The 24023-nt window shown below is 45.5% G+C and overlaps 1 protein-coding gene across 1 annotated transcript in view; it reads left to right on the forward strand.

Annotated features, from left to right (window-relative positions):
• Positions 1 to 9805: 9805 nt before the first annotated feature.
• Positions 9806 to 24023, forward strand: part of MLNR (motilin receptor) — a 38254-nt gene continuing 24036 nt past the window's right edge. The window contains exon 1 of the mRNA XM_075593179.1: positions 9806 to 10574. Coding sequence (XP_075449294.1) covers positions 9806 to 10574 — 769 coding nt within the window. The remainder of the gene's footprint in view (positions 10575 to 24023) is intronic.

Here is a 24023-nt window from a genome sequence, read left to right on the forward strand (position 1 = left end):
TTGTTTGAATAACGGCCGCTACAGCTGTACATACATAGAACAGTACTGGCAACATTTGTCCCTCATAAGACTACATACAGTCTAATTTCTGGCAGCAGATGACTTACTGGCATTGGGCCCTAAATCTGAATATCAAGAAACTTTCATAGCGGCATCATCTGCTTCCACTCCCTTAATGTGTATTTGCTACTCGTCTCGTTACATTGGCTTATGTAAGACCACCATATTCAGGGGGATTCCATAGCACAAAAGAGGAGCCACGTGCACCAAAAGTTTAATATGACTGAATATGTTTTATTCCTCTGATCATTTCTTCACACCGCCTAGGTGTGCACTATTGTTGCCATGTGAATTACACGGAATAGACCATCATTCCTTGGCTATGTCTACCCATTCATCTTGATGACAACACACATTGTGGTTCACTCAGCACTTGCAGGCAAACCACAATTTTCAAATGAAGCTCACATTCATAATCAAACACTTGTTGACAATTGATTGAAAATATCTACAAGTATATCATTTGAAAGGGATTTGAGATATATATATTAAAGCATAATTCAGATGTAAATATTTAAACTGGCGGCTGGCTTGCTGAATTTTGCATCGGAATGCATTACACATTACAGGTGAAGAAAAACGAATTTGGTACTCAAGGGTTAAACTTATTTATGTAATTTTTTTTTAATAGGCATATGTAATACACAACTGTGGGTGCTTGTACTGCTAAGGGATTGCCTATATCCCACTGACTAAGATAAACAAATATAAGATAAAGGCAACACCACTCCAAAATAAGTGAATACAAATCAAAGTATATTACTCCCATTTGTACAACTAACGTTTGGACCCTAACATTAAGGGTCTTCATCAGGACCTACCCTAGTGTTGTGCAAATGTGAGTAATAAACCTTTGATTCATTTATTTTGAACTGCCACTGCCTTTTATCATATTTGTAACATTATAGGTAACCTAGAGGAGGGTATTAAAGAGGATCCATGAAGCCTGTCTGCTGCAGTACTGAGAGTGGGAGCCAAGCAGGGAATGCTTTATAAGGGACTACTCCTGTAAGTCTTACAATGGTTAGTGTGTGATTACACATTCTGTGTAGAATTTGAGGATATAACCCATTGTCACATGTAATCATTAGGAAACATTGGTGTTCTGTAGTCAGACAAACTTTAACATGAAAATGGCCATTATCTGCAACCAACATGTTACATTGTCCAACAATTATGGATTTTGCTGCTGAAAGTATTTAAAAATAAATGGTTATTTCAAATAGTATACTTTACCTCTATAATTTCACATATGAATAGACTTTTTATTTGTATCTTGTAATTTAGATTAACATCACTTTCCTCAAGGAGTCACTTCCTGAATTTGGCATTTTGCCAATGGAATACTTTACAGGCAAAAGAAAAAAGAGGCCGTTTCCAGTTATTGGTGGTTGAATTGGTTGTGGTTACTCAGCGGTGGTAAATCTAGAGTTAATGTAATTAACTTTTCACTTGGGTCAAGGGACATCTCTTGCTTTGTCCCTTCTATGTGACTCCAGATTATTCTTATTGTGAAAACTGTCACTGCCCTTTAAAGAAGTACAGTACGTAAAAGTTTATTATTTGTCAAATCAACACAATTTTCTATAAAGCAATATGCTTTACAAAGGAAGTATGACTTACATTGCAGAATATTGTTCAAACCAATTGGATGTGCATGCTTTAGTGTTTTATCAAAATAGTCTATAGACAGTGATTTTGATCTCTTTTTAGCTACCATTTTGACCACAGATTATCACATTTTACAATATCTCTCCCATTGCTCCCACCATTATATTAATCTAATTGTAATTAATATGGTTAACACTGCCTATGACTCCTCCAAGTGTTTAATGACGTACAATAGGGAGATAGTTGCTGAAGTGCATTAATATCTGAGTGTCACAACTGGAAAAGAGTTTTTTTTTTTAAAAAAGGTGGAAATTAATTGTGTGTACTGTTTTTGTTACATTTGCTCTTGGGCACGTTTGAAAGATGTATCTTTTATAATTATGTTGAAACGTCTTCCTGCTCTCTTCTTCAAGAGTCAATCACACCTTTGATGCCCTAGATTATATCACGGGGAACAATGCTTCGCACCAGGTCTATCATTTGTGCGGAATGTCACTGCTAACTTGTTGGTGTCTACTTTTTTGGACATTTTTACTTTCAACTTATGTTTAATATCTCCTAGCGTTTCTTACAGTGCTGTACATTATATGGGGGGGGAAGGGGGGAGATACAGACGCACCATTTACCACTGCTTTCGTTTCACGCTATAGACTATTTTATTTCTCAGAGATTTAAGTTTTTGAGACAAACCTTTCCAATAACTTGTCAGGAACCGCAACCAGAACTTTGTTTTCTTCAGAAAACGTTACCGTCTGCTGCTTTTTACCCCCTCTGGGGCAGCTGTATTGCCAACATCTTGTAGTAGTGGCTGTGCCTCCACAGGGACATTATGCTGTCCCCTCACTTCCTGCCGGCTCCTGTCCCAACCCTCTACTCTCTTGCGTTCTTCACCTACAGCCTCCATTCCACGCCTACTATCTCCAGTTTTAGGTAACCTCACCAGACCACTCCACTTCTTCTACTCTACACATACATACTAGAAAGAGTCCAGAATAATAGAAAATATCTAACTAACTCACAACACTTAAACTTTCCTATTCTTGCACAACCAGACCTCTTAACTCCTTAGGCTCAGTGTGTATCTAATCTCCCAACTGCACTGCCAGAGTAAAAGTGTACAATGATTTTTAATATAATCCCTATCGCTTGTGATATTGATGCTATTTTTAGAATCTTGTGCATATCCAAATCTGTCCACTTGTGTTGTTTAATGCGTATTTGTACGCTATCATTACTTAATGCGTATTTGTACGCTATCATTACTTAATGCATATTTGTACGCTATCATTACTTAATGCGTATTTGTACGCTATCATTACTTATTGCATATTTGTACGCTATCATTACTTAATGCGTATTTGTACGCTATCATTACTTAATGCATATTTGTACGCTATCATTACTTAATGCGTATTTGTACGCTATCATTACTTAATGCATATTTGTACGCTATCATTACTTAATGCGTATTTGTACGCTATCATTACTTAATGCATATTTGTACGCTATCATTACTTAATGCGTATTTGTACGCTATCATTACTTAATGCGTATTTGTACGCTATCATTACTTAATGCATATTTGTACGCTATCATTACTTAATGCGTATTTGTACGCTATCATTACTTAATGCATATTTGTACGCTATCATTCATTAATGCATATTTGTATCTACAGCTCTGTTTAATGCTTATGTAACGCATTAACTTTTTAACACAGTATGTAAGTGTAGTAATTCCAGGTCATAAACTGCACAGTGTAGACATCATACGAGTAAGAGGTGCTAAAACAAAATACTTGACTGATGGTCTGTGTAGAAACTTTAATGTAGGCCACAATGTGCCTGTCCCAAAACATCAGAATTGTGGCTTGTTGTGAACTAAGTAAAATAAAAATGGCAAGAAAAATATTTTAAACGGCATGTTTGGCAGTATAGCCCGTAGCATTAAAAAACATGCACAAAATATGCTGAGCAAAACAGAACCTAATTACCTGATGCTCTCAGACACCTATAGTCAAGGTCCAGCCTATAGCTAGTTGGAGCAGAGATCTACTAGGAGACGCAACATCTCCTACTAGCAAAATCCTGCCCCAGTCAGCAGCCGATCCACCAAAAACTCAACACCAACAGGATGAGCCCCAAACAGAGGAAAACCAGCTTGGAGCCAAGCAAAGCTGAAAGCAATGAGCAAAACAGCAAAAAAAAAACAGCCCCAGGTTTAGACAGGCAGCAGCTTTGAGACATGCAGCAGCCAGCAGCTCTGAGACAGGCAGCAGCCAGCAGCTCTGAGACACGCAGCAGCCAGCAGCTCTGAGACACGCAGCAGCTCTGAGACAGGCAAAAGCGCTAAGTTGAGAAAAAAACTTTTGTCGAGGAAAACCGCCGCAAATTACAGCTCTAAACTAAGCTGAGCAAAGCTATTGGTGCACAATGTATGAAGTCCCAGCACAGAATGGAGCTGAGAAAGATGTGAGCACACACAGCAATACAACTTCACACTGAGCGCAATGAAGTTATAGCAGAGTATAAACAGATCCCTGGCAGGATGGAGGCCAATTTACTTACTCTGTTACATTCATTGGCTAATAGCGTACTCATCGGAGAGGTCTCAAACAGAAGGGGACCTCATCTAATGCCAGAAAAACAAGCGCTATGGTCAGAAAACTTTTTCTTACCTATAGAACCTAAAATGGAACAAAATAAGATCACTCTTGAAGAATACAAATAATAATAATAATAGCTTTCATATAGCGTTTTTTTCTCCCAATGTGACTCAAAGAGCATAACGATTACAATATAGTGTGAGGGAGTATGTGGTATGATACCTTTTATTTGACCAACAGTTAGTTAATATGTTACAAGCTTTAAAACCTCTTGGGGTTCTTCAGGTATGGCTACCCACCATTCTTTGCCTAATCTAGTGCACTGTAAGCAGCATTGTACATAGGATTCTTACACAGTCCCTGTCTGGATGAGTTTACAATCTATGTTTTTGGTGCCTCTGGCATAGGGAGATAAAGTGACTTGCCCAAGGTCAACAGGAGCTGACACTGGTATAGAGAAGACATGCATTTCTTGCTCCAACTTTTAGTAGCATGATAACTCCACAGAGGTTCTTAACAGATCGTATAGGTAACAGAAGGCACATCATGCCTTTGGAATACTAGGCAGCACCTGCGTGATCCTCGCACTCGAGATTGGTGTAGCATCAAACGATACCATGGAGATCCTCTTCAGGCAAGTAGGAGGTAATAACTTGCTTCTGAATACCACAAATGCAGTGAGTATAATTCTTCGAACAGTGGCTAGGACCACAGCAAAGCCCACATCTGCTTGATTCCCAAACAAATGTATCATGGCACCAAGTACTTTGGGCAAATCTCCTTTACCTGGCAATACAGAGTCCAGAGGCGCCCTGTATCAAGATTTACCAGAAAGAGAAAAAACACTGCGGAAAGAGCATGGACTTTCTCTTCCTCTCTCACCCCCTCCTCCTCTTTCTCTCTCACCCCCTCCTCCTCTTTCTCACCCCGCTCCTTCTCTTCCTCTCTCACCCACCCCTTTTTCCTCTTCCTCTCACCCCCTCCTTCTCTTTCTCACCCCCTCCTTTTCTTTCTCACTCCGCTCCTTCTCTTCCTCTCTCACCCACCCCTTTTCCTCTTCCTCTCACCCCCTCTTTCTCCTCGTCCTCTCTCACCCTGCTCCTTCTCTCTCACCTCGCTCATTCTTCTCTTCCTAACAGTTCCTGCGTGGGTCGAGCCCAAACCACACTATAGCGAATATGATCCGATGTAATCTTATGCAAGGGAGTCCTCCCACATTTACGGGATTATTAAGCCAAGTGAAGAACGAGGCACACAGTCGGTTTCACGCCACCAAGAAAGCCAAAGAGTCCCGTAAAGAAGAGACTAAAGGAGCGGTGGCTCGGAAGACTCCAGGAGAGCAGTCAAGTGCCAAAGAGAAGGCTGAGGGCTCTACTCCCCAGAGGCAGGACCGACTGACCTCATCACTTAGAAGATTAGTGCTCTCCACCAGTGCCAGCAAGGACCAGATGCCCTCCGCTTCACTGTGGCCAAAATGGTCACATCTTTAGGAACTGTCCGTAGCCCAATAAACCCCGGACATCCAACCCCAAGTTAATGACCTGCAAGGTTCAGTCGGCAGAAACAACCTCCCCACCCACAGAAAGTGCACCAGCACTAACACCCGATGACACCTCCTCATCGGACATTTACCATCGTGTAGGACCGGCTGCCATTATCCATGTCCTCGTGGATGGCATATACGCCTCGGCATTGCTTTGTCACGGGGTCCCAGGTGTTCTATGATCTACATATTAAACATCTGCTCATGCAGTCGGCCGACAAGATGAAGCTATGGGGCCTCAGCAATGAGGAGTACCCCATCGATGGCGTGGTGCAGGTTAGGCTGGAAATACCCCACACTGGAAAGTCCCACACCATGGATGTGGAGGTGTAAGGAATCAGGGAACACGTCCATTGCGACATGTTCCCTTCTTACCTGTCATCACTCAGATTTCCGCTATGGCACCAACGTGTGCGTGCACCCCCACTCTGCTTACAGAGCACACGCGCAGCTCTTCTAGAGTGCCACGGAGCTTAGCTCTGCCCCCTCGGCCGCGCCGCGCTTTTCTCTTGCGTGCCGCACACACGTGACGCCATGCAATGCTCCCCAGCTGCGTAACAAGTATTCAATCTAGCCCACTTGTCTCCTGCAGCCAATCTTTGCCTCCGCAGAGGCCACGCCTCCACTCTGCCTCCCTTGCTACTTGTTCCTGTGTGCTACATATACCCTGCAGTTCCCTTCCTGCGTTGCTGAGCATAACTAGTTGTAGACTTGTGCTCCTGCGGTTGTTGTGCCTTGCTCTTGTCTTGTCTCTTTCACAGTTTGCATTCTTCGTGTACCAACCCGGCTTGACTTTTGAACCCCTCTGGATATCGACCCTGGCTTACCCTCGACTCTGCGTACCTCTCCAACCCCAAACCATGGCTTAACGGACTTTGACAATTCTGACCTCTCCGTCCCAAGGCCTTGGCAAGTATCAGGACTAACCCGCTCTCTCCAATCCAGACCCGGCTACGTTGACAATCCGCCTGCCAGGCACAGGCTTCAGCTGCTGTGGGTGCGTGGGTCTATACTTCCCTTCCTCAGTACCGGGGTCCTGTCTTGCTCGTGGGCAGCGCAAGCGTTACAGGAGGTGCTCATATGCCCTGAGCCTCGGGAACACCCAAGTTCTCTGATCATATTGGGGACAAACACCGACATAGTAAGGGCAGTGATCAGAGCCTACTTGCAAGATGCCGGAAAGCTACCCCTGTCTACCCTATAGATCCACCCAGTACTACTAGAAGAGTGCTGCAAGGTATCGGCCCAAGAGGGACACAGGATCATCTACAACATCCGAGGGGGGTTAACCCAGATTCCACCAGGGGGAGTGAAGCGCATGGCCGCAGTTTGCTGTTGACCGGGCCAAGATGAAGCCGACCACCTTTTCTCTCTAGAGAGTACGAAGGACGAGGATGCCCACAGAGGCTACAAGCTGGTGACCGAAGTGCGGGAATGGACATCCAAGCTGCCGGGAAGGATCAAGGTGTTCGTCCAGAACATTTCCCTTTACCCCATGGCCTACGATCACGGTCAGAAATTGGGGCGATTATATCCTGTTACTGCCGTTGAATCGATAGCCGCGCAAGTGACCACCGCCGCAGTATAAGAACCGCTGGCCTTCGACTTTGGGGACTCAACCTTGATGCCGAGTGAAGGGAATGGCTCACAGCCAAGTGAGAAGCACGAAGAGCAGTATTCTTCACTAGCGAGGTGGATGTGCGCTGCAGCCGGAATTCCCAACACACCATCCGGCTAAGTGATACCACTCCCAACCCGGAATGATCCCGGTGCATCTTTCCCTGAGATGTGGAGGGCATGAGAGACCTTCCACAGGAGATGGAGATGGCTGGGATTGTGACGGTCCCATAGCCCATATGCGTCACCAATCGTGGTAGTGAGAAAGAAGAATGGGTCGGTCCGCCTGTGTGTGGATTATCGAACACTGAATAATCGCACCGTACCTGACCAATATACTCTTCCGAGGATTGAAGAACTTCTGAACGCACTGTCGGGAAGCCAATAGTTCAGCATACTGGACCTGAGAGCTGGGTACAACCAGGTACCAATGAGTGCCAAAGACCAGGAGAAGACGCAATTCATGTGTCCTCTTGGCTTCTACCAGTTCACCTGTATGCCCCAAGGCATTTGTGGAGCTGCAACAACGTTCCAGTGGCTGATGGAGAGAACCTTCGGTGACATGAATCCATGGGAATGCTTGGTCTACCTAGACGATATCATCATCTTCGGCAAGACCCTAGAGGAGCATGAGGAATGCCTGCTGAAGGTGCTGGATCGGCTGGGCCAGGAAGGCCTGAAGCTGTCCTTAGACAAATGCCGATTCTGTCGCACATCTGTGACCTACGTGGGACACACAGTAGCCACGGAAGGGATAGCCACCGTAGAAGCTGTGGTGAACTGGCCCAGACCAAAGAACGTCGTGGAATTAAGCCCATTCCTAGGCTTCTGTGGATACTATCGCCGCTTTGCGTAAGTGTATTCCAATAAAGCAAAGATCCTCAACAACCTTCTCAAAATTTCCCAGAGGATACCAGGCGCAAAGCGAACACTGTTTGACGGAAAATTTATGGCCACCTGTGAAACGGCGTTCACCGGCCTGAAGAAGAGATTAACAGAGGCGCCCGTCTTGCGTACGCCAATCCCGAGCAGCCCTACATACTTCATGTAGACGTGAGCTTCAACGGCCTAGGTACAGTATTGCACCAGAAGTATGCGGCTGGCCTCCGACCAGTGGCCTACGTCAGCCGCAGTTTGACCCCCAGTGAGCAGAATTATCCTGTCGACAAGTTGGAATTTCTCGCTCTCAAGTGGGCACTCGTGGACAAACTCCATCATTACCTGTACGGCGTCACCTTCGAGGTGTGGATGGATAACAATCCATTGATGTACATACTGACGTCCGCCAAACTAGACGCCACCGGCCACAGATGACTTGCAATCCTCTCAAACTACCGGTTCACACTGAAGTACAAACCGGGGCCCCTGAACATTGGAGCCGATGCTCTATACAGAAGAATGGGACAGGATACCTTCCCAGTAAATACACTATTTTTCAACTTAGTGTGTTCTTAGCTGCTAATTGACTGAGTCTGCTGAATTAACCTAGTACTCACTACCCATAGACACCAGATTTTAGTACAGCACTATTTATGTGTTAATTGATTTAATACAGCTCAATTTACCTTTTTTAACCTATTAGTAATCCAGGTTGTTACACCCCACCAGACACAGAATCTATAGTGTACAGTATGTCTACTATATGTCTATTTTACACCACCTTCATTTGAACATTTATGACTAATAAAATATTTTACATTTGACATAAATCGTTCAGACAGGGGGATAGAGTGCTTCAAGTTGGGTTTTTTTCTCTCCTTGTATATCTCAGGTATAATTGTAGTTAATGTTTTCATTACACTAGAAGAGCATGCTATTTGCACGCTTCCTTGAATAAAGGAAAGTATCTTCTTTTTAAGTAATGATCAATCCATTGTGATATTGATCAGGTCGTGCTGACAAAGGGAGAGCAAACAGATGAGATTGTTGTAAAGCCTTTTCTGAGGATAAGAGAGAATCATATACAGGGCACTTTATTACTAAGAAACACGCCTCTGAATCTATTTTTCTAGGTACACGAAATCCTTTCAAGCAGAGCACGTACAACTGTTCAGGTTGTAACAGGTTAAACGTATAAGACAATCAAATTGTATATTTAACCCAGCCAATCCAAGACAGTCCTGGTCCAGCCCATTGTGTGCACTGCTGAGAACACTGTAGTGGCACAACACAGCATCCACAGGTACAGTGAAGCTTGCTGCACTTTGGTATGTCTGTTTTTTCCAACTGGTAGCACTATTTAATTAAATGTGTAGCCTTCAGATACAGAATCAGATGAGCTCTATTCTTGAAAGCCACTTGTTTGCATAATTCTCTCAGCACAGTCTGAGTAGCTGGATCTGCTGGGTGAATTTATTTTGTCCCAAATAATGAAGAATGAATCCAGCAGTGAGGGTGGAAGCAGCTCAGCCCCCGACTACTCTGATGGCTTCCATTGTACAGAGCACTCCTGCTCCTTGTTCTCCATCTCTGTGCTGATCCCCATGACTACTATCTTTCTTATTTTAATGGTTGTTGGTATTATAGGTAACACCATCACTATCCTTATTATCAGAAGGAACAAAGACATGAAGACAACCACAAACTTGTACTTGTCCAGCATGGCTGTGTCGGACATGATCATCCTACTCTGCCTTCCCTTTGACTTGTACCGTATTTGGAGGTTCAAGCCATGGATATTTGGAGGGTTTATGTGCAAGTTTTTAAATTTCATTAGTGAAGGATGTTCTTATTCTACCATCCTACACGTCACAGCGTTGAGCATCGAAAGGTACTTAGCTATATGTTTCCCTCTCAAAGCAAAAGTGTTTATCACAAAGAAAAGGGTCAAGATTGTCATTGGCTTCCTGTGGATTTTCGCCCTGGTATCAGCAGGTCCATTTTACTTTTTGGTCAGGATTGAGCCGGTCCACAACTTCACCAATTCTTCTGCAACCAGCTGGGAATGTACAACCCCCACGTCTGATCTTCTCACCGTCATGTTCTGGGTGACCACTGCATACTTCTTCTTTCCCGTGTTTTGCCTGAACATCCTTTACGGCTTCATTGGCCGAAAGTTGTGGAAAAGCAGGGATAAAATTAGAGGTCCTAATGCAGCAAATAGAGAAAAATGCCACAAGCAAACAGTTCGGATTCTAGGTGAGTGCGCTTTGTTTTTAGCATTTCATTCCCTAATTGTCAATAATAATCAACTATATGCAGGGAATAAGATGTTTACTGACATGGGAAAGGTGTAACTGAATACATTAAAATAGAGTCCAAAGTAAAACATTTCAGGGATTCATTTCCCGGTGTCAAAAATATTGACATTTTCTGATGGTTGCATTAACCAATAGGGTGTTAACGTTTTCCTTTTTTTTATTTATTTGATTTATTTTTAAATATATGTAGCATTGAAGCAGGGGGTGTCCGGAGCTGAACCGCATACATTTACGCCTCCGGGGAGCCGAATCTCCTTCTGGTATCTCCTGCTCACATTTAAAGCCCCCGAGCACATGGCAATAGGAAGCCGCCTATGACATCACGGTTTTCTATTAACCCATGTGATGGGACAGATAAAACTGAGCAGGAGATACCGGCACCCCCTATGGAGGTAAGTGTCTCAGGAAGCAGAGGCTCCTCGGAGCCTAAATGAATGCGTTTCAGCTCTGGAAACCCCCTGCTTCCTACATAGGGGAGAACAATTTGGTCGTTTTTTTGGGGGGGGGGGGTCATCCTTAGTAGTGCTTGCCTTAGGGGAGCACATAACCTAGGAACTGGCCTGCCCACTGCTGTACGCAGCGCTTTCCAAAAGAGACATGGGGCTAGATGCTGCGGGGGTACCAGAGTTAGAGATCTCCTGCAGAACGTTATTGCACGAAACACTACAAGATTGTTTGACCATTTCGGTACATGACTGCATGCTTCTTTTTTTTCTAACCTAATTCCTTCATTATTATTTGTAATTCTCATTTCCTTGCTCTACTAAACAATTTCCTTTTATACAGTGTTTGCTAAAAATACTACATTACAATCTTGTGCATCGTTCCCACTTCATACAGGTGTAGCCAACATTATAACGCCCATTAACTTGGAATAACTTAAGAAATAAACCCAGTAAATATTGCATGCGTTAAGGAGATAAAGCCCACATTACTATTGTATTCAATGATGCTCGCGGTAAAACTAGCGGTAATAACACGGTAGTGGTAACGGGTACAATAACGTCTGCTACATCTATACATAAGTCATTTAGTAATATGGGTATTTCATTTCACCTAAATATGCAGACATACCTTTTAAATCCACTTTCTAGTATAAAATAATTTGTTTTATTTATTGTATTTTACACGGTATTAGATATATCTGCAGAGAAGGGATATGAGACCAACACCTCTTATGCAGACGTACCTACATAGACTTCTCGGCTCTCGCTAAACAATTTACTTGTTAGCTCCTGAATAGGTTAGCATGGCTTCTTTTACATGCTCTGCTGCTGCTCAGAGAGAATGGATAGGATATGCAGAATGTGTGCTCGGGATACTAGGGGAGCCACTAATTATAACTTCTCTGCTGACATGAAGTGTGCAGTGTAAGCTGGCGGTCGTCATTGTTTGGATTAGATTCGTTTGCAAGTTGTCACCAACTGTGAGTACTGTACATCTCTAAATGAGCTTAAAGTAAGTGGGAAATGAATGGATCCAAGAAGTGAGGTGCATAAAAGATCGAAATAAATGGAGGGATGAGTTGAACATCCCAGATAAATTCACTGAAACACGTGCACACGGGAGCTTCAAGTAAAGAAAACTCAGACACAGAAGAGTTGTTCGGGAATCATTAGATGTACTATTTATTGCAGATCCTACCGTAACTGCACATGTGGCAGAATAGAGATATTGTGACTATAAGGTGTTTTTAATTTTTTTTTTAAAAATTTAAGAGCCCCTACAGTATAAACTGCTATTTATTCCCTATCTGTATGGAATTTGGGTGTGTGGGCACAATCGGACCCTGTGTTTTGGTCTCTATATAAATACTGCCTGTAATCACAATTCTCCATCCTGACAAAACGGTGGCCAATCAATCTGGTGATGCATAAACTTCTCTTTCAATAGAGTTCCCTGATATAAGAAACGTTCTGCCTGTAGCCAATGGATACCATTAAGAGAGGGAGATAAGGGCATGGATACACTTCCTGCCCGGGTTATTAAAAAGAGAGACAATAACTGCTAACAAAACAAGTTTTGTTTTTGCTTGTTTTTTTACAATGATTTCTGATTCTCTTTTTATCTCTTGTGAAAATAGTAGTATTTTTTCCTGTTCACCCTGGCAGTGGGCACCGTGGGGTTAACTCCACCCTCAGCTTATTAGGACAGGAAATTGAATTCTTGCAGGCAGGCCATAAAGGCCCCTCCCACTACCTGCAGATTAGTCGTTTTTTCCTGTCCTACATCTGGGAGCAGGTTTTGTTATTTTGTTCAAAAGGACTCACCTGACTGTAAATAGTGCAGTAAAGCCAGGGAATCTCGGCCTCTCTTGTCCCTGGAGCTCCGATCGATGTGCCCTGGTGGGTATCAATTCGGAGGCCTGTGCGACTGGGCAGTCCCACGGAAGCGTCTCGTAATGCTGGGGCAGAACAGCAGGGCTGTTTGAGCAATGGTGGCTCAGTGTATACCGCACAGGCATCTAAGAATGCAGCGGTGTGGGAGAGACAAGCCGGCCGGGCGTCTCAGGCAGAGCATAGCGCGTGCACGTTCTAGCGCGCGCGCACGCACACTGCGTCCCACTGGCGGGCAGGTGCGTGAGGGCCGAGAGCTCTGACTAGGCTGCCGTAACTGTGCGATGGAAGACAGTGTGTGAGAGGAGCCCTGAAGCAGCCGCAGCATGGAACGCTCGGCAGATAGAAGAAATCAGCTCCAAGAAGCTAGAAGGAGTGTGGAAGCCAGAATGGACACAGCTGGAAGTAAAGGGTCGCTGACACAAATTAGGTGAGTCCTTAGATTAGTTTTACAAAAGGATTTAAGAGAGTGGATTGTAGGAACTAAGGGAATAGATTTGAATTTAATTGTACTTTTTTTTTTACTTAAGTTCTATGGTTAAACAACCAGAGGAAGGAACTTCTAAGGGGGCAGTAGAGTCCCTACATCAGAAAAAAACTGCTAAAAAAAACTAAGTGGTGTGCAGCTTGTGAAAAGCCAGCCTTAGAGGGCAGGAAGCTTTGTGCAAACTGCCTTAAAGCTGCAGCAGGAGAGTCAAATGAGAAGATGAGTACTTTTCTAGCTTGGATGAAAAATACAGTAAAACAAAGTGTAGATTCTGCAGCGCAGCAAGCAGTAAAGCAACCACAAAAGAGAGCGAGGTCTCAGACCAGCATGGATAAAGTAAGAGATTCCTCATCTGACAAATCAGAATTGATATGTTACCAGGTGTCAGAGGGGGAGTGGGATTCATCAGAGCAAGAAATGCAAACTGAAGAATCAGAGTTTGATTTAGAAATGGTGGACCCTCTTATAAAGGCAATGAGGGAAACATTGGAGCTAGGGGACGAGGAAGAAATGGTTGAAAAATCATATAAATTCTTTGGGACAAGGCAGAAGAAAACCAGATGTTTTCCAATTCATCAAGTGATCAAGATGATACAGATGGAATTGTCACAGCCGGATAGAAAACTAAATATGCCCAAAAAGTTTAACAGAATGTATCCATTTTCACAAGAAGAGGTAAAGCACTGGGAAGTCAGTCCTAAAATGTATGCAGCAATTTCCAGGGTGTCAAGAAAAACAACTATACCAGTTAAAGATGCAGCATCCCTCAAAGATGTAATGGATAAAAAGATGGATAGTGTTTTAAAAAAGGCATATGTAATCGCAGGTACAGCATGCAAACCAGCGATATCAACGACATCAGTGGCAAGAGCAATGCGGATATGGATTGCTTATATCGCCATGCATAATAATGGTATATAGCTTTCCTCTCTGTTGGCAGTAAGTCCTGGTAAGAACAGGTATGCCAGCAGTAGTTATGGAGGTTTTCCCTCATCCAATGGTGATGTGCCCTATGTATGAAGGGGAGTGGCTGTATGCTCTGAGTACCTGGATAGTGACGTCAGGGATGCGCCTGCCTCCTGAAGTATTTAAGGCACAACACAGTTAGTTACCGGGGTTCTAGTGGTGTTCCAGCAGCTGTGGAAAGCTGTTAGGAAGTTGTATTGCCTGCATAAGGGAATGTAGGAACACTTTGTGACCCTAGTGACGTAACTAGCGGTCCAGGTTGACCAATCAGCCTGTCTAAGCCACTCTGTGTCCAGGGACCTGGCACAGAGCGGATCTCCCTAGGAGAAGAGGGGATCCCACTTCAATTTGGGAGGGCGTACCTGGCGAAGGGACAGCACGGAGAGATGTGCGGCTAGAGCCGGCAGCTGCATGGGGCAGTCTGCTACATCACCGTCTACAATAAAGATGACCTTGTTAACGATACCCCCACTGTGTGAGTGTGAAATTACTCAGCAGGGGATGGCACCACCAAGAAGGAGTTCCTCACCAGGACCATCTCCCTGCGGAAGCACAGATCCTGATGAGGTGGAGGCGCTGCACATGATGTAAGTTGAACTCGCACCCACTACCTCAGCTACCTGTTCTGTTGAAAATCCCCTACTAACATCAAGCGGGAGACTCAGGAGTTCTGTTGCCTACAGGTGCACCACCACACACACACGTAATGGGAGTTGGTTATTAAAGTACCCGGGCCAATGTGAGATTGGGGGGGGGGAAACCCGTTACAATTGAAGGTGCTGCTGAGATGATATATACCTATCAACAGGACAGGCTTTTGCTAGGCACACGCTAGGAAACAGGGAAAGTGTATGCTGCCACTTTGTGCTGCGTTGGGATGGAACCGCAGGAGTAGCCTGGGAACCTGAGTGGAGTTAGTGGGTCTGGAGAGGGGCTATAGCTGTCCGAGTCACCTTGAGGTAGTGCTAGGGGTATGACGCCAGAAGGGAGAGCTTGTTAACTAGGTCAGGTGTCCTGGAGAGGGTCTGCACTAGACTGACCAAGAGAGGTAGACGCCCAAGTACTGCATGGGAGCCCCAGAGTACTCTAGCCATTCCAGATCACTTACCGAGGGGAGCACAGACTGGGAGGATGGAGATACAGTAAACACTGAGGGAGTGAGCCTAGCCTGAGGTAGTGCAAACACGAGTTAGACATATGTTAGGTACACGAGGTGGTGCACAAGGCATGTTTATTGTACGGATGTGGTAGCTGCCCCGCAGAGCGGAGCTCCATGTACAATAACCCAGTATACCATGAGCAAGAAGTGTCCGTCGGAATGGAGGATCTGCAAAGAGCAGAAGGTCCAGGATGCCGGGAAGAGGAAGGAGAACAAACTACAGGAGAGACTCTTGTGTGTTTGCTATGGAATGGCGTGAAAGCCGTGGCTGCGCCGTGTTTGTCATGCCTATGTCCTAGGGATGATACCCCTGAGAATAGTGAGGACGACAGCCTTGCGAGATGGGAGGAACGAAATGGACTTTGTGACACACCAATTAACAAACAGTCAGACGCTACTTCAAATACAAAAGAGGACAGTGCTTACCAAAATGGCGGTTCCCGCGTTCCCGGGACACCGCGTGGGCCAGCTGCAGAAAGCCTTGCAACTCTGCAGTTGGCAAATTGTTGGCCAGGATTGGCGGCAATGAGAAAACTCCACCCACTTGGGGAGTTTGGCGCGAAAGCTGGAGCCGTGCCCTCATGGACTATGACTCACTCAGCCCCTGTGCTGGGTCAGCCTACAAAGCGGCGAGACATCCCCCTAGTTTCAACCAGGGGGAGTGGTCTAAAGTTCCACCGGATGCTGATGGAGGAAGAGGGGGGAAGGACAGCTCAATCATCCCCTGCACTTCAGTTGCGAAGAGCCATTGATCACTACAGACCGCTAGGACGAGTGCTCCCGTTGGTGACCATGGCTGAACAAGCGGAGAAAGTGGAACAGAGTCCCTTGATATCAACCCACCCCTACTCGGCTCCAGGAGGCTTCCTGATTATTCGAGTAGAAGGTGTGGAGACAGTGGTCTGTCTCTGCCTGCAGTGCAGACTGCCTGGTGGAGCCGTGGGCAGTGAGGCCCGATGCCCTCACTGTAGCCTGCAGTACATGTGGCCCATGACGACTTTTGTGCCAGTACAAACTGTAGGGATGAGACATCCTACCCCGACGTTGGCGGCGGAGCTTCCGGGTGCCTTGTGGAGGGAGAGTGCAGATCCCGCTGAGCCGGAACCCGGCCGGGTTCTCAATCAGGAGAAACCCAGTCATCGTAGAGGTGACCGGAAAGGAGCCCACAGACGGTCCCCTACCGGAATACCCCGACCGAACTGTAAATTAGAGTCCTCGGACGCGGAGTGTGCCAGATTGGCCGAGACACAGGACTTGTTGGCGGAGTACCATACTACTGGTATTCCGTGGCGAGATGCTATACCTCGTGGTGTGGAGACACAGAGCCGAGTGTCTCCAGTGCCGCGACAACCCGATCGCCGGAGTCCCACTGCCGTGGTGACTAGCGGGTCGGAAGGAGGTCGATCCACCCCGACCCTGCGGAGCAGTAGGATAACCCCGTGCTCACCGCAGATCCCAGGAGTGGAGGTGAGCGAAGAGCGGAACCAGGGTCAAGCTGGACCGCGCAGCAGAAGGGCATTGCCGGATATCCTCGTGGAGGAAGAGGTCTCATTTGGGGACCCAACCCAAGATGGCGTCGCAGCACGTGCGGATCCTGAGGCAGTTCCGGACGACCTGAGCGGTGTCGAGTGGGAGGCGATTGCGCCTCTACGATCAAGCAGTGGGAGTCGATCCCCTACGGACAGCCGACGGAGTGGGCGCTCGAATCGGAGAACGAGAGGACCCACTACCGAAGGACAGAGCGAACATTGTGGCGAACTTGAGTCAGTTGTTGCGGAGGAGCAGGCCGTGACCCTGCCGGCACCTACCGTCCAGTCCCGTCCCCCAACCCCGTCCATCCCCAGGGTTAGCCCCAAGGCCCTAGTTCAAACCCCTGTCCCTGTTACCTGTTCCTTTGGGTCTACCTCTAGTCTGGGTATGTCAGGGGAGTCCCGGGGTCCTACCACAGAACGAACTGGAAGCCTGGACTGGGGAACTTCCGATGATGGATCGGAGGGTGGAGGGAGGATTTCTCGACGAGGGTCGATAATTAGCGAAAGCTATAGTGCGCTGAGCATTGAGCAGCAATCCCGCCTGGGATCTTACCTGATCCGCAGTCCCTCAATGTCCAGGTACCTTCATTCCAGCAATCTTATACATTGGAGGGGAGGTGTTCCCTACCTGTCTTCTGGGTTAGGGGGGGTTCCGATGTCTCCCGTGTGAAGCTTGAGTCAGATCTGGAAGAAAGCAGTATAAGTTATTTCGGTGTAGTATAGGGCAGTTAAGATATACAGGGTAAATAAGATATCCAGATCCAGAGTGAGAGACAGCGAGAGTGTGGGGGAGAGAGACAGAGAGAGTGTGGGGGAGAGAGACAGAGAGAGTGTGGGGGAGAGAGACAGAGAGAGTGTGGGGGAGAGAGACAGAGAGAGTGTGGGGGAGAGAGACAGAGAGAGTGTGGGGGAGAGAGACAGAGAGAGTGTGGGGGAGAGAGACAGAGAGAGTGTGGGGGAGAGAGACAGAGAGAGTGTGGGGGAGAGAGACAGAGAGAGTGGAGGGGAGAGAGACAGAGAGAGTGTGGGGGAGAGAGACAGAGAGAGTGTGGGGGAGAGAGACAGAGAGAGTGTGGGAGAGAGAGACAGAGAGAGTGTGGGGGAGAGACAGAGAGAGTGTGGGGGAGAGAGACAGAGAGAGTGTGGGAGAGAAAGACAGAGAGAGTGTGGGGGAGAGAAACAGAGAGAGTGTGGGGGAGAGAGACAGAGAGAGTGTGGGGGAGAGAGACAGAGAGAGTGTGGGGGAGAGAGACAGAGAGAGTGTGGGGGAGAGAGACAGAGAGAGTGTAGGGGAGAGAGACAGAGAGAGTGTGGGGGAGAGAGACAGAGAGAGTGTGGGGGAGAGAGACAGAGAGAGTGTGGATGAGAGCCAGAGACAGAGAGGGGAGAGAGCCAGAGACAGAGAGGGGAGAGAGCCAGAGACAGAGAGGGGAGAGAGACAGAGAGAGTGTGGGGGAGAGACAGAGAGAGTGTGGGGGAGAGAGACAGAGGGAGTGGAGGGGAGAGAGACAGAGAGAGTAGAGGGGAGAGAGACAGAGAGATTGGAGGGGAGAGAGACAGAGAGAGTGGAGGGGAGAGAGACAGAGAGAGTAAATGTATATGATTGTCGAACACTGCATATATATATATATATATATATATATATATATATATATATATATATATATATATACACACACACCGCTGTACCAAATTTATGTACGTAGTGAAAAGTGCTGCCACGGGTGATCGGATGGTGAGACAATACAATGGAAAAGTGCCCGGGCGCTACCTCAATATGGAATGTGGGGAAAAAATGTATATAGATGTTTTACGACCTTATTGGGGTTTGTTTTCCCCTTAGCTTCGTGGTGCCCTCCTGTGACTCTGACCCCAACAGGATCTATCCAGGACCCTTGATAGTAGTTGGAACACAAAAAAAGAAAGGGGGGGCACAGGTTAAGGGATAGTGGAGGATGTGGATATTCTCTACCAGGTGTCCAATTTGGGTGTATCAATGCCCCAATTGATTATCTGGACTATGATGAAAGGGGGGATAGTATATCAAATGATGTATAAATATCACTTACACGGCCTTGTTCAAGTGCTATTGCCTCAAGGTATCTTTTATTCTTCCTTTTTCTCTCTGGTGTGGATCTCATTCGGTCTTTCTTGCGATCTTCCTTCTTTGGTCTACACGATGTCCTCCTTGCTCTTGCCTCAGTCTGCTCTTGCTCCTAATCCAGATGTTCATAAAAATGAAAAGCCATTAAAATAGCATCCAGTCTGTGAGGGGATTGTTCGAGACTCGTGTGTAGCTCTCTGCATCCGCGTCCAGGTGCAGTGCTACACCTCCGTGGTCTTGTTCCTAGACGGTGGCTGAAATGGACCAAAATGCTTAATCAGTTGAGCAACGCGTTTTGCCCTTTCTTGGGCTTCCTCAGGCTCCGTAGATGGGGCAGGTTAAGATCCAATAGCAATTTATACTGGTGCCAACCTATCCCATTCCTATAAGCATCACACATCTTGTGCATAATTTGGGGATACTTAGCAAGAAAGAATGGGGATACATACACCGAGATAAACCTATTCTACCGTTTTTTTAATTTTTACCCAAAGTTCATAAATGTTTGGAGGCCCCACTAGGGAGGCCAATCATATCAGGGATTGGATCCCTGACCCAAAACCTGTCAGAATACATCGATTTATTTCTTCAAAAATATGCAGTTAATGGTAGATCTTACCTCAAGGACACAACCCAAGTTTTAAATGTATTAACAGAGGTCCAATGGCAAGATGATTTTATATTATCCACTTGCGATGTCAAATCGCTGTATACGTGTATACAACATACAGATGGCATAGGAGCAATAGAAAGAACAATCATAAGAGATACAGCTATTTTAGAGGAGCAACACACTTTTATTTTGGACAGAATAAGTTTCATTCTACGGCACAATGTGTTTTGGTTTAACAACCACTTTTATCTTCAGCTGTGCGGCATGGCTATGGGGACCAGGTTTGCGCCTAGTTATGCTAACATCTTTTTGGCGGATTGGGAGGACAACAACATTTGGTCCAACCATCCATTTGGCGCAAACCTGGTCTCCTGGCATCGCTACATAGACGATGTGCTTTTTATATGGAGAGGAGGAGAGGAGAACCTGAGGGACTTTATTGGGTACATCAATAATAATAATGTCAATCTGGAATTCACATCAGAACACAGCCGGGAAATAATCAATTTCCTAGTTCGCACAATATATATAGAAAACAAGGAAATTCAGACCAAGACTTTTTTCAAACCCACAGATGCCAATAACTATTTACTTACTTCCAGTTGCCCCCACCCAAAATGGCTTAGTAACATCCCTTATGGCCAATTCCGGAGAATTAAAAGAAACTGTATGGATAATAGGGTATTTCAGGAACAAATACACACATAGTTACATAGTTACATAGTAGATGAGGTTGAAAAAAGACTTCCGTCCATCAAGTTCAACCTATGCTAAATTTAGACAACAGATACTTTATCCTATATCTATATTAATTGATCCAGAGGAAGGCAAACAAAAAACCCCATTAAGGGGAAAAATTAATTCCTTCCTGACTCCACGAATTGGCAATCGGATTAATCCCTGGATCAACATCCTTCCCATGTATACTTATTTGGTATATCCCTGTATACCTTTCCGATCTAAAAAGATGTCCAACCTTTCTTTGAACAAATCTATTGTATCTGCCATCACAGTCTCCATGGGTAATGATTCCACATTTTAACTGCCCTTACTGTAAAGAACCCTTTCCTTTGTTGCTGGTGAAATTTCCTTTCCTCCAACCTTAAGGGATGGCCCCAAGTCCTTTGTACTGCCCGTGGGATGAATAGTTCTTTTGAAAGCTCCTGGTATTGTCCCTGAATATATTTGTATATAGTTATCATATCCCCTCTTAGACGCCTCTTTTCTAATGTAAATAAATCTAATTTAGCTAGCCTCTCCTCATAAGTTAGAATGTCCATCCCCTTTATTAATTTGGTGGCTCTTCTCTGCACTCTCTCTAGTTCCATAATGTATTTTCTTAGGATTGATGCCCAAAATTGTACTCCATATTCAAGGTGTGGTCTTACTAATGCTTTATAAAGGGGCATAATTATGTTTACTTCCCTTCCATCCATTGCCCGTTTGATGCAAGATAAGATCTTGTTTGCCTTTGCAGCTACTGCATGACATTGGGCACTATTGCTAAGCCTGCTATCTACAAGCACTCCTAACTCCTTCTCCATCAAGGATTCCCCCAATATATCTCCATTTAATTTGTAAGTCGCCTTTTTATTCTTGTATCCCAAATGCATAACCTTACATTTATCTGTATTAAACCTCATCTGCCATTTACCTGCCCACATTTCCAGTCTCTCCAAGTCCTTCTGAAGAGAAATGACATCCTGCTCTGATTCTATTACCTTACACAATTTAGTATCATCAGCAAAAATGGGAAGGTTACAGGGAAGGTTCTTAGAAAGAGGATATCAGTCTAAACTCATTGACGCAGCAGTAGAGAAAACCAATTTAGTACCACGTAGTGACCTGTTGAAACCGGCAACAAAGACAGAAACCACCAGTTTTAAGACATCATTTATTACAACATATAGCACATATGCAGTCAAAATTCAGGACATCATAAAGAAACACTGGCATGTTGTCCAGATGGATCCCATCCTGAAGGAACATGTCCCCTCGGTGCCTAGGTTGATCTTTAGGAGAGCACCCTTCATCAAATCTAAATTGGCACGAGTGTGTTCAGGAAAGAAGCAACGTCGAGAAACCAACATTGGTTACCCCCACCAATGTTTTTTTTTGGATGCTTCAGCTGCAAAGCCTGTAAACAGGTGTCTAAAGGAGAAAAAGCGGAATTTAGTTCACGTCACTCAGGAAAAATTCAAAATAAAACAGACCCTCAACTGTCGCACCGAATTTGTCGTATATTTGTTGTCATGCCCATGTGGTCTCCAGTACGTGGGCCGTACCTCAAGACCTTTGAGAGTCTGCGTACTGGAGCACATGGGGAATATTCGCAAACAGGTTATGACACACAGTGTCTCAAGACATTTCAGTATATTCCATGAAGGGAATCCTGAAGGCCTCAGTTTCAAGGGAATAGAAAGGGTGGGCACACATTGGCGAGGTGGGGACAGACTATTGAAGCTCTGCCAACGGGAGAACTACTGGATCTATAGATTAAAAACTTTGACCCCCGGGGGTTTGAATATAGACATAGACCTGGGGGCTTTCATTTAGTTTCCAGTAGGTCTCGCCCCCACCGCTGCATGTTTTTGTAACATGACATTAGAGTTTCTTTATTGAAACCGATTTTTATTAAGGAACATTTACATTCCTTTATTTAGCTCCTTCTGACAATACACTCACTTTCAGACAGGTTCGGTTTTTAATAATATTATTTTAATCATCACTAAGTGTCTAATACACTAATTGTAGATTCTGTACCATCATGCACGATATTCAGTGCTGATATGTTTGCACTAAATCCACTTGGGGTCACTCAAAAACTTGCACTTTTAAGGATTATTTTTATTTTATCTTCTTTATTTCTTCGTGTGTATTCACACCTTGTTTTTCCTTTCTCTTCTTTTATATATATTTTCACAGATCATGTCATTTATTCAGTTTTGAGATCATCTTACTAATAGATATCAATATTCATATATATATATTATTGCCATCATGTTATAGTTTTATTTTGATGTACCAGATATTATTTACTAAGGTTATTGTATTTGTCAATATGTTACATGTCTCATGAATAATCACATTAGCACTGTGTAAAATGCTAAGTCTATTTCATAATCATTTTGCACTCTCAGAGTAAGAATGTCACTAGCACTAGCTGCTTCATGTCACAGCCCGTATGTGACTTTAGATATTTGCTACCTTCCTACTAGGAACTGTTACGCCGATGCTCGCCACAAACCGGGACCGGACCGCGGGGCTGAGGTGGGGTTATATAATCACCGACCTGAGTCCACGCAGACTGATCCGGAGTGCGCAGTTCGTAGTCGTACATCGCAGGGTCAGGATTGGAGAAGGCAGCATCGTCGTTATGGAAGCAGGAGTTCGGCAACAGGTAGTCAGGATTTCCCCGCTTCAGCTTAGGAGCGTGAGCGCGGGGGTGGCTTCTGCGCGAGGAGCGGCCTCGGCCCATGACGCCGATCTCAGCAGGAGGAGACAGCAGGCTGGCCGAAGTTCACCGCAGGGCAGCGTCGGGTAGAACCAACGCTTCAGCGCAGAAGTCCAAGGCAGGTCACTGCAAGAGGATCGCAGCAAGCCGCAGGAAAGGAAGGGTAGCCACTGCTAGGAGGGAATGCAGCAGGTACCGGTGCTGGCAACACGCTTCAGCACAGACGTCCCGGGTAGGCCACTGCAGGAGAATAGCAGCAGGCCAGTGCTGGCATCAACGCTTCAGCACAGACGTCCAGGGCAGGCCACTGCAAGGAGATAGCAGCAGGCCGCAGGAAAGGAAGGGTAGCCACTGCTAGGAGGGAATGCAGCAGGTACCGGTGCTGGCAACACGCTTCAGCACAGACGTCCAGGATAGGCCACTACAGGAGAATAGCGGCAGGCCACAGGACAGGAAGGGTAGCTACTGCTAGGAGGGAATGCAGCAGTACCAGTGCTGGCATCAACGCTTCAGCACAGACGTCCAGGGTAGGCCACTGCAAGGAGATAGCAGCAGGCCAGTGCTGGCAACAACGCTTCAGCACAGACGTCCAGGACCAGGCCTCTGGATACTCAGGAACTTGGAAGGTAAGAACGCTAGGAGAGAGGCCTGGGGTGGTTTGTGGCAGAGTCAGTAACATAGAGATATGAATAGTTATGCTCGGCGCTGGTTCAGAGCCAACGCCTAGAATATAAAG

This window comes from Ascaphus truei, chromosome 3 (genome assembly GCF_040206685.1).
Source record: "Ascaphus truei isolate aAscTru1 chromosome 3, aAscTru1.hap1, whole genome shotgun sequence".
Classification (NCBI taxonomy): domain Eukaryota; kingdom Metazoa; phylum Chordata; class Amphibia; order Anura; family Ascaphidae; genus Ascaphus; species Ascaphus truei.